Below are 12262 nucleotides of genomic sequence, written 5' to 3'. Positions count from 1 at the left end.
TTGTTTATTTGTTTACATTTTTCCCCTTTTAGTCTTTAAAATACAATATTTGCCCATAACTTCTTATTTTTTGTCTGCTTGATGTCATCATTTTAAAAATATTAGATCAGATGATACTCAGTACTCAAGTAGCCTTCTAATCAGATACTTTTTTTTACCCTTACTTGAGTAATAATCCCTATATCAGGAAAATATTGTCCTCGGTTTGTGTCCTTCCGGTGAGCTTTGCAGATTTGGAAAAATGTCATCAGGCAGTAATCATTGTTAAATTTATAATTATTCTCGGAAAGAGACCAACTCTTATGCATAGCGTCATTTTAATATGGGGGTGTCCGCGACATGGTTTAAAAGCAGGTAGCGGCGCTGCGGCTGCTTTATATAGCAACTCGTTGCATTCTCCCTCAACCCAAATCCTCGGATCACGCATTTTAGCTAAAACGCTAACGTTAACTTGCCTTACGTTGACTGTAGAGTTGTGGGTGATGGTCACAAAGATGTGTCATGAGATTTTAAGTGCTGCTGCCTTTCACAGACACTTTTTCCTGCACGTGCTGCAAACAGGATAGCCGTCTTCTATAAACTCCCTCGGCATTCTTCAAATATCCAAAAAATGCCCATACTTCCAACTTTGTCTTCTTTGAGGAATAATAAATGTCCTGAGCGCTGCCATCTCCTCCTTTGGCCATTATTTCAGCTTTAGCTTCAAGAAAGTTTTGGTCGTTAACTCATTCACTGCCAGCCATTTCCTGATCGCTAACGGCCTTCGCTGCCAGCGTTTCTCACCGTTTTTACTGTTTTTTTAAGAGTCACAGAACGTTGCGCGCTAGCATGATGTCGACACGAAAACAACCAAAACAAAGAGGAGACTCACACATCAGGAAGAGTCTGTGTGTTTCGAGCGTTATCCGTTTTCATAATCTGTGGTCGAATTGTGATCTGCAGACGCTTTTCCGGTTCGCGCCTCACTTTTTTTACAGAAACAGCCCAAAACGATCTAACACATGGATGGTCTGCTTCCTGATCACGTGACATGTGACTTATACAGATGAAGATCGGCTTCAGGGCTGAGATGTTTGTTCTCAGTGCGGGGGCTCGTTCTAATGCTCAAACAGTAAGAAAAATGCAAATGACGACTTTATTCGTCAATGGCAGTGAATGAGTTAACAAAAAAAAAGTGCGCTTGTGCCGCCGGCAACTTCAGCAGATGATACGGTAGCTGGTAAGGGTCAATGCGCCTACACCGCAGCCACGGTAATCCACCGAGATAATATTTTTTTTAAACAAGACTGTTAATATTATTGTCAACTTCTTTAACGGGGTTTACCGCTACACCGGTTACCATGACAACCATATAAAACACCCAAATTTTAATTTTTAAATGTCCAAATGAGACGCGCCGAAAGACATTGAATTCATGGCGAGAAAAGATGTCGGTTCAACTTTAATTTTGGATCTATATTTCAACCATAACAGGACGCGTCATTTGGAATTGCAGTACGTCCAAGGGAGGTCCCGTCTTTCTCGCCTCTGATTATTATAGCGCTAAGTTTACAGTTTCTTAACAAAACAGCTTTCTGTTGGTGGCGGTGGCAGGAGAACAGTCTGCACTTCGCAGATGGGGAGCCTATGTCTCCACCCTTTCCAGTCAGCTCATGGGTTTCCGGAAGAACGAAAAAATGAATGCAACTCAATGGGCTAAAAGAGCTATTGTCCAACCCACTTAGCCTTAGGCCCTGGATCACACACATATGTTATACTGCAATTCAAATGAAAAGTAATGATAGGTGTTTCGACCATGCCTGTCACATACTTTGAGATTCATCAGCTTGTAAAAGTTTGTAATTAGCATGACTACATTGGCACGTCACATATGTGACGTCACCACATAATCTCCTCTCCCCTAGTGAAGCTGCTACTAGCCAAAGGGCCGAATTTATGGTGTGTTTTTTTCATCCCGAAGGAAGGATTTCAAGTTAGCTAAACTTACAGCCTTTTCCCTCTGTTGTTCTTCGTGTCTGGTTCAATGACGTCACTTTCGTGAAGTGCATTTGTAGTCCCGGACTTATTTTCACACAAAACCTAAACTAATGTCGTCGTCCCCCACCCCTTTCGAAAATAAGGACTTTCATGGTATCAAAAAACGTGTTTAAAATTGACAGACATCATATGTGAAATCCATGGAACATAACAAACTTTTTAATTAGAAAGTAGTGTTTTTAGCCCCATTGACTTGCCTTCATTTTTTCGTTCTTTCGAGGACCCATGGTCCAGAAGTAGATGGGCGTGACTCCCTATGGTTTATTGTAGTAGAGCCCTTCTATCTAATCAGATGCAAGAAAGACAGGGTCTTCCTTGGACACCCTACGATTTCAAACGACGCATACGACACAGCCAAAACATCACATGTGCTTTCGTGAGAAAACATGTCGGTCACTTTTAAATTTATTTTTCCAATACAACTTATTTTTATGGCTTAAAAGCCCATAATATATGATGTAGATATCCATGGTAGTAACAGGTGATGACTCCTTTTAATAGACTCTTCCATCTCCCAACATATCTTTTATGCTTGTGTATTTGATCTGATTTGCTGCTTAATTCTCATTTTCCTGTGCTGTCACTGGCTGGTATCCACACGCCATCTACAGCCTTGACACACCCCACATGATACCAGACAAGGAAATTACCGCTTTAAATAAGACCTGTTGAAATATTTATCTGAATATGTGTGTGTATTGTGTTGTGTTCCTAGAACGGGGATGTGTGTATCTCTATCCTGCATCCACCAGTGGATGACCCACAGAGCGGTGAGTTGCCTTCAGAGAGGTGGAACCCCACACAGAACGTCAGGTACTTGGCAGACTTTTAAATTTTTATTTTTTTGCACATTTCTTGTTTTCCTGCTCTACAGATAAAGTTCTCCATCATTGCTCACATTTTGCAGTATGGAGTAGAATAAATAAATGTTGCTTTTATCGTCTGTGTCAAAAAAAAACAAGTGCAAGAATAAACACTTACCAAAGGGCTCTGTACCCGTTTCAAGGAAAAGAGCCTTTTTGCTAGTTCTCCTACTACTAGGGCTGCAACTAACGATTATTTTCATAATCGATTAATCTGTCGATAATTTTTTTCGATTAATCGGTTTGTTATTGTTTAGCTATTTAACCTATACACGTGATGAATACATTTCAGTTAAGAAAAAGAAAAACAGAATTGTGCAGTTGACTGCAATCTATTTTATTGCACACGAACACAGTCAGCAGTGTAAAATGAGCTAAACAGTGCAAAATATCAGTCCAGAATAATTTTTTGGCATCAAAATATAAGAGGTAAATTCCATAAAAAATAATGTAGAATCTAGAATAGAGTTTGTAAGTGGTAAGCATTGCTGGGGGGTGAGTGTCTTGTTCCCCATGTAGTTGTCCATCGTTGCTTGTTTATTTTTCTGCATGAGAAACAAAAATAGACTGAAATAAGTACACATATAAAATAAAGCAGCACACACACTACAACACTAAATCAATATTATATTATTTGAATTAATTAACAATATACAGTGATCATTTATTTTGACAAAAATGTGTTGTGAGGCGTTTTTCAGCGTTAGACAGTAAAACAGCCTTTTAATAGTTAAAAAAATTACTTTCTGAATTTCTCCTGTATTTAAAAATTGAAAGTGTACAACTATGCCGCGTTATATTCACCTGGACACAGCTCGTCTGTATATTTTTCTCCGTGGAGTTGTCCTTTCTTGAATGAGGAACATAGTTATGGGTTTGTGCCGTTTTTCTCTTAACGAGAACATTCTTATAAACAGACGTACTAAATTTGGCAAGCGCATGATTCACAACACGGAGGAGATTCACGATTGCATTTAGTCAATCAGAAGTAGAACACCGTAGACTGACGCGGCAAAAAAACATGTTTAACATCCACTATAACAAACTCAGCTAAAACACTAAGTCCCAAATTTGATCTGCGTGTAGTGATGGACCACTATATTTAGCTTGTTTATTTTCTGTTACTTACTGGGCTGGCGTTTCCTCTGCTGCATTTGCCCCCACATTTTCGTCTCAAATGTTCACTTAGGGACGTCGTGCTTCCGTGCCATGCTAGATGGTTTTTGCATATTTTCCAGGTCACCCGTCTTTTCATCTAGAGTGAAGTGCTCCCATACTCGTGAGGTTTTTTTCCAGGGTTTCTCTTCAGTATTGTCGCTTCTATTTTTCTTCCGTATTTCTTCTTGTTCCGCCATCTCTCACAGCAAGATGAGCATCAGTAACATGATACGTCATGTAAACCGAGGGCACTTATTGGCTCGTTTCCTCTTCTACGTCTCCACTGGTAGATCAGTGGCTCATTACTGCCACACACTGGCGGCAAATTTAACATTGTAACCGATGTCAGATTGTGGTAAAAATAGACTTTATGCGGTAAAATGTGATTATTAAACAACTAATCGATGACTAAAAAAGTTGTTAACTATTTTAATAATCGATTAAATCGATTAGTTGTTTCAGCTCTACCTACTACACATGTATGTCCACATGTATATACATGTATGTAAATAGATCTTCCCTCAATAGTGTGTATCTAAACGCTTTGAGCTTTTATGGGAACTACAAACATCATCAGCCTTTGGTAGAACCTTGTCTGTAAAACATCCGAGTTTATTTATGTTTATCTATGTTTACACAGAATTATCCTGAAGTGGACATTGAGCACATATGTTTTTATATTTTGGTGGCAAACGTGTTTAACGTTACAGTAAAGATCTCCATTAGCCACATGTAAAGCTCTGGGTTGATTCAGCTTTTCTTTCTAATTATTTGTTTGTTTTTGTTCTTATTAATTTGCAGTTTTCTGGTTTGACATGCAAAAAAATTAACATCATTCAAAAATAATCGTGGTTCAACTTGCATGCTTTACTCCTGCGGAACAAACATTCTCACATTTCCATCTTTCTTAGCTGCTTTGGGCCACTTTGTTCAGTTGTTTACCACTAAATCCCTTTCCTTCATGACGGGTTCTTCTTTTTACATATTGAACTCTTATGTAATGTCATGTGTAGTCCATCTGAAGCTTCACCTTTCATCCTAAAAGCTCAAACACACACTCTGCTATGTAGATGTGTGTACACACACACACACAGCCTGCTGCAGCCTGGAGCTGATTATCGCGCAAACAGTTCCACATTCTGGCTCCTCCTAAAGAAGATAGATGGAGTGAGCAGTTTGGAGGTTAAACACAGTAAATCAACCTCCACCCAAGCAGCACTCATCCAAACACCATGTATAAATAATCCTTCACTTCAGATTTTTACTGAACACACCAGCCGTCCCGTCTTTTCTGCTTAGTTCAGAGATTTATTTTCATAGTTGACAAGGAGGAATACTTTCATCGATTTTATTTAATGTATATATGGATGACTTATCAGCTCAGTTGAATAGTGCAAAAACTGTCTTGTGGGCAGCATGATTATAAATCCTCTTATGTATGCGAGCGATTTGGTGCTGCTCTGCTCGTATAATGCAAGGATGCAGCATTTACTAAAGATATGCTGTTGTTATGGTTTGGAATATGACATGCAGTACAATGCTAAGATAAGCCATATAAAGAAGTGCTGGGGACAAGAAATTAACTTTTCCCACCTTCTATCTGTCAGGAAGTGCTCTTGCAGAGTGTGAGGAGGTAAACTACCTCGGGCACGTTTCAACCAACAATTGGTCTGATGATGAGGATCTCTATCGTCAACGTTGCACTGTTTATTCTCAGGCTAACACATTAATAAGGCTGTTTGCAATGCTCTCCGACTCTTTGAAGCGCTCGTTATTTATATCTTACATTGCACCTCTGTATACTGTTCAGCTATGGTCTGGCTTCTAGAAAGCATCTGCAAAGACTCAAGATAGCCGATAACGATGCAGTCAGGTGTACATTGGGTGTTGCTAGGTGGCACAGTGCCAATCAAGTATTTGTGGATAACAAAGTTCCTAGATTTGAGGCACTATTAAGATAATTGTTGCATACTTTAATGTGTCACCTGGACAAAACTAAGAGCTATAACTGTGGCCATAGTAAATCCTAGTAAAACCTGTCTTAGATTTACTTCTGGACTAAGGAGACACTGGTGTGATAGTTTGATTTATAAGGTATCAACAAGGGCTGTGTTTATTCCTTTATTCTCATTAAGATGTTTGTTTTATTTCCTATGGACTTGTGTCTGGAATAAAGTATAATAATAATAATGATAATAATTTAACGTGTGGCAATGCTGACGGATCTCTATCTGGTTAACCAGAAGCTTTTGAAGCTAAAATCAAATGTTGATGGTGATGTAAACTGATGTTTACAGAGTCAACAAGCTGCTTGGATTACCCCTGTCTTTGTCCAGGGGTCTCATTTATCAAACATTGTGTAGAATCTTTACTAAAACCGTACTTAAGCTCAGCCAAAAAAAAGTACTTACGCCAAGTAGGTTTGTGATCCATCAAACGTGGAGTACGCACAGCTGCATGCGATCTCTGCTTCATAAATCAAAGACTAACGAGAATGTTTCTCAGCTGCATTTTAGTCACATCCCGCCCTCACCACGCCCACTTACTGTCATAAATAGTCAATGCAAAGTGCCTTGTGGACCTCATGCATATACATAAGCCGGCTGTTGCAGCGCTCCGCCAATGACATGTCGACCGTAGATCAAGGCAGATTAAGGAAGCACAATTTCACAGAAGCAGAAATTCAGGTACTTGTGGGTGAGGTGGAGAAATGAAAGGAAGTGCTTTTGCTAAACAAATAAGAGAAATCCCATGGAGTGGCACAGCGTTGCTGAAGCCGTCAATGCTGAGTCCTTCAGAGACATCTGTGGTGATATAAAAAAAAGGGTCCAATCTGGATTCAATTCCCAGACTTCTGGGTGAAAGTCATGCACACTAACCAGTCAGCCAAACGGAGATCTCCCCTGTCCAAGTAGCCAGGGTGCACGATCAATCGGGTCACAGTGACAGGACACACACTGTCACAGACGCATGACATTGTGTCTCAATCTGTCCCCCTGCTGATATTCTGCATTCCGTATTCTGCGCTTCAGGCTGTGTGTGTGCATGTGCGCGTGCATGTGTGCGCGAGTGTGGGGGGTCTTGTTCTGTTTGAAAACTAAGCGGTACAAGTGATAATACTGCAGGATTTCATAATTTTATCCTTCTCAGCAGCAGCACTGCAGGTGCTCTCCATGTCCAAAATGTGCGTAAGCCAGGTCCTTAGACAACTTAAAGTTGCGCACATTTTTCCGCCAAGTTTTCGTTCATAAATCCCAAAGTTTGCGTGGAAAGTTGCTTACGCAGTTTTTCGACCCCGCTTTGTGCGTTAGCAACATCGACATATAAATATTGGACAATGGGTTTCCATAGACTCCATTAATAAGTTTTTGGGCTAAAATGGGAGGTGGCCACCACCGCCATTTTGACCGTGTCACAGGTTCCGTCAAGCCCAGACAATTCCACAAAAGGGAAGAGAGGTGGAGCTGAGGGTGGGGCTGTAAGGCTGGGATCAACTGACGACACCCGGTCGAACTACCTACAAGCTAACGCGGAGGTGGGATCTAAGCTAATGGAGGTAGTAACCTAGCTACAACCGGAGTTAACTGTGCACAACACCAGAGCTTCTGAGTCAGAGATACGCCGGGCTGACCGCTGGGTAAAACCGGGTGGAACACAGAGGTCTCCCGAAAGCTGCTGAAAGCCGGCAGCCCGCGCAGCAGACAGAAGCTGCAATCAGACAGAGATGCGCCGAGCTGCGGGGAGGGGAGAACCACAAGCCGGCAGCCCACGCAGCAGCCCGTGCAGCAGACGGAAGCCGCGATCAGACAGAGATGCATCAAACTGCGGGGAGGCGAGAACGGGTGGAGAACATCGGTCTCCCGAGAGCTCCACAAGCCGATAGATAGTCAGAACCTAGCTCCACCAACATGTTATATTTCAACCCATTTTCTAAAGTGCAGCATTATGTTAAATGCACTTGGTTTACCCTATTACATTTAAATTTCATGGTTAAACAGTACATGTTAAAATCCAAGCTCAGCTCGGCAGTGACCTAAAATACATAAATATAATTTTACTTACCGAAAAATGAAGTGGAAACTCCTTGGACGCTCTATTAGTGCAATTAATGCCACAGCAAGTCATTTTGTCCAACAATTGCACAAAAAATATCCAAAAAAGAATACACAAACACAAAGACTGAAAATGCCGGAGCAGTTTCCAAGCCAGGCCGAGGCTCTACTGAGGCCTTTCCACAGAGCTAGCTCTGTGGTCACGTGGGTCTGATGCTCATTAATTATACAGAATTTTAGGCTTTTAATACACTTAAACAGAAGAGTGAGAGAAAAATTCACCCCCCTCAGAGTTGTCATGAGTATAAACTAGATAATTTAAACCAAAAACATGTTTTGGTACCAGGCTGTAAACATGTTTATTTCTGCTGTGAAATTGGTATTTTTAACATGGGAGTCAATGAGGATTTGCTCGCTTCTGACTCTAGTCCCCAGCGGATGAGGGTGGAACTGCAATTTTTGGTACTTCCGGGTTGGGCTCAATTTTTGAGCCGCATTGTGGAGGCTTGGTAAGCAAGCTCTATAAAAGAGGCCCCAGGTCTTTGTAGCCATTTCTGTACCAGTCTTTGTCCTGTTCTCTTAGTCTCTTGTCTCATCTGGTTTCCATCTTTGTTTCTCTACCTCAGTTCCCACGCTGGTGTAAATCTTTTTCTGTATTTGAATTTCTCTGACTTTCCCATCCTGTCGCTGCACATCTCTTAGGACCATCCTGCTCAGTGTCATCTCACTGCTGAACGAACCAAACACATTTTCTCCTGCCAATGTGGACGCGTCAGTCATGTACCGCAGGTGGAGGGAGAGCAAAGGCAAGGACAGAGAATACATTGAGATCATAAGGTACTGAGTGTGACAAACACAAACACACACACGCACGCACGCACGCTACACTTAAGAGTTGAAAAGGTTTATTCTGCATTATTGTGACTCTGAAACACTTTTATCTCCACCTGAAAGAAAACAGGTAATGGCTACCAAAGCTGACGCAGAGCGGGACGGCGTGAAGGTTCCCATCACATTGGACGAATACTGCGTCCGCACCCAAGTCCCACCCACAGATGACGGCTCCAACCTTTTATATGATGACTACTATGATGACGAAGAGCTGGATGAAGATGACGATGATGACGATGAGGACTGTTGCTATGACGAGGATGATTCTGGCACAGAGGATTCCTGACCGTGTCATGGCGTCCTCCTCCTCCCCCATCACTGACCACTTCCTGTTCTCACCCACACACACATGCACCCCCCTCTTTCATTATGGAAGCCTCTTCCACCCTCTTCTTCCTCTGGAGTCGTTACTGAGAGCCCCACCATCCACTTCTGTTAAGTGCAGTCACATTCTGCACACTAAAGCCTGATCCTGTGAAGAAAACAAAGCTGCAGAGTTGTTCTTTGATTTATTATTTTTTACATTTTATTAAGATTTTTTAAAAATTTTTTGTTTTAGTAGCGGTTACACACAAAACGAACACAAACAGCAGTAAAATGTAAAGAAGTAACTTTTCCATCTTCGTTTTCATCGGCATCTGTTTGGAATTTCCAAAAAAAAGCTTTCTGGCTTTATGACTCGATTGTTCCACAGATGTTGATGTTATGGTTTTAGCCAAATTTCTCTTTGGTATAAATTTGCCCACTGATGAAGCGCCATCAGCAGATGGAGGATGATCACTTTAAGTAAGATGCACCAATACCAACAGCAGCTACTGTGCAGAGTTTCCAGCAAACTGGTGAAAAAAAAGAGTTAAAGTAAACAAGCTGATCACCGCTCTCATAGTGGTAGCCCATTTTATTTAGCCACATTTTGCTAACAGCATCAAAAGAAGTGAAGCTCTCCATCTAACGACATAAACGGCTGCTTTAAAATAATATCTGATTGTTTCTAATCTGCCGTGTGGAAAAAGCTTCTGAGTTGATCGGCAGCAAGCAGTTATATTAGATAATGCACTGTGTCAGTCAGGTGCATTAATTTGGTTTATCACAAGGTAATTTTCTCACACTAGTAGGACTTGTGGTTGAGAGTTTGTAGCGAGTGTTTCACATTTTATTTATTCAGTATTTTTACACTAGGAGTTGATATTCAGACCATTATAGTCAAGAACACAGGAACTCACTCTGTTTGTACCAAACTGTGACTTAGATCAGTGGCATCTATAGTACTCAGTATTACTCAAGTGTGAGCACGCATGCTCGGTTGGGTGGTATTGGTGCATCCCTGAATCTAAATCCAGCAGCATTAGCAAAAGAAGGTTATTTGCTCTTGGATAGCTTGTGTTTGATATCTTGATCTGCTAGCAGGCTGAGTCAGGTCCTGCCACACTTCACCTCTGACCCTTCTATCATCACAAAGCTTATGCTGCTCCAAATGGGGGAAGTTATCGTTCCCCCAAAAAGCCCACTCACACTTTCTTGTGCCTTGTTTAAACCATAATGTTCCAGATTCAAGCGACTGACCACCAGCTCAACCCTGAAGAGTGGCAGAGTGTGATGTACAAAATTATTTATAGAAGCATCTGTCAGATTTGTCTGGTGGTGTGAGTGAGAAAGTTAAGATCTAACAGCTGATCTGCAGAGTCAAATGTAGATCATACATCCTCCCACTGCCCCACATCCTTTCAGAGTAAAAGCACGTGCTTTCAGCTGCCTGGATATGTTGAAGAAAAATGGCTACCTGAGTCTGCTGCTGCTGCCCAAAAAATCCTGAGTACTGTATTTAAAAAATCCTATGCAGCGCTTCAAATGCAGCAGTAGCCTTTTGATAGTCTACTCTAACTCCAGATTGGTCTGTGAAGGCTTTGGAGTGATGGAGATGGACGTGTGCAGCTGGATCCATTTTTGTTTTGGTCTGCAGTTTCAGTCCTGTACTGAGTAGCACAGCTCCCAAACCGTCAGAGCGCGTCCCCTGCTGGTCATTGTGTGCACTATTTTTTTATTTCTGTCTTTGAATGACTAGACTGGATCGGAGCCATCTTGACTCACCTGAATCTTGTTACCTCAGAGGAGATCAGGGGAATGGAAAACGACCTGCTGAATATGTAGGCTGACTGGGGGGAGGGGGTTGGTTTTCTGTCTCCTGTGCACCACCAGAGGACTTCTACTCTCGGCCAGGAGTGCTCTGCTGCACGCTTAAACACTTTACCAACAGCTAGCAGTGTTCACAATGTTACTGTGGCCATGTCTGTTTTCTCATGTTTGAGCAGAAAAACGTGGAGAGAAAGTGAAGAAGTTCAAGGCTGGTCTCTGAGCATGACCAGACTTATGTAGTTCTTCACGAGCATGCTGATATGTGTTTGTGGTTTTAGGTCTGCTGTAGGGGTTGGGATTATGTCCAAGATTAGGGATCGGAACCTGAATGAGCCGGGGGTGTGTGACTTTTCCTGTTTTTTCCAGTTTTGACTTGTTTTCTAAATTATGATGCAAGCTGGAAAATTTTAATTTTTGTGTGAAGATTAAGAACTCGTGTTATTCATGAGAGAATACGTAATTGTACATTTAAATACACCATCTTGTGAGAACAGAAATGTTCCCCAAACTCACACAATGCCCCTGGTCATGAATATTTCACGATGAACTGTTGGTAACCCAGTTTCATGATCTATGAATGATGCTCGTGTTTTTTTTAAAGGGAGGGGTGTTACTTTTGTCAAATGTTTTCTCGTCTTTCCACTTTTTCCCCAAGTTCTCTGAACTGTGATTGCGATAAAACCCAGCAGTTAAGAAACAACTAAAACCTCAGGAAAATAAAAAAACTACCAACAAACCAACCAACCAGTTCTTCTCTAGCAGGGGTGGGATGGGGGACTCATTTTTTGGCTTCAAAAGACTGTTTACAATCTCTACCTTGATATGCACATGTGGATATTTTGACGATCACTTGATGTTTCTTATTTTTTTCTTGTTTATATTTTCTTTTTTCTCATGGTTTGTAAATCTATTTAAATTCTGAAATAAAGTTCTTTATTAGATGCTGTGTTGTTATTCAAATTACTTAGACAAAAAAATGACAATTTTTTGAATAACTGAGATTTTTTGAGATTTACAAAAATATATTTCAAAACAAAATAATTCTAAAAACACGCAGACAGAAGAGAAAATGTTTACCTATTAAATATTAAAGAGCATGTGACCCCCAAATAAACTTTTTTTTGCTGA

At 41.1% G+C, this 12262-nt stretch overlaps 1 protein-coding gene across 1 annotated transcript in view; it reads left to right on the top strand.

Moving 5' to 3' along the window:
- Positions 1–9499, top strand: part of cdc34a (cell division cycle 34 homolog (S. cerevisiae) a) — a 39498-nt gene extending 29999 nt beyond the window's left edge. The window contains exons 3-5 of the mRNA XM_015971390.3: positions 2753–2850; positions 8813–8947; positions 9065–9499. Coding sequence (XP_015826876.1) covers positions 2753–2850; positions 8813–8947; positions 9065–9287 — 456 coding nt within the window. The 3' untranslated portion in view covers positions 9288–9499. The remainder of the gene's footprint in view (positions 1–2752; positions 2851–8812; positions 8948–9064) is intronic.
- The last annotated feature ends 2763 nt before the right edge of the window (positions 9500–12262 follow it).

Source organism: Nothobranchius furzeri, chromosome 8 (genome assembly GCF_043380555.1).
Source record: "Nothobranchius furzeri strain GRZ-AD chromosome 8, NfurGRZ-RIMD1, whole genome shotgun sequence".
NCBI classification, from domain to species: domain Eukaryota; kingdom Metazoa; phylum Chordata; class Actinopteri; order Cyprinodontiformes; family Nothobranchiidae; genus Nothobranchius; species Nothobranchius furzeri.
Note: the sequence above shows the minus strand (reverse complement) of the source record. Positions and strands in the feature narration are given on the sequence as shown.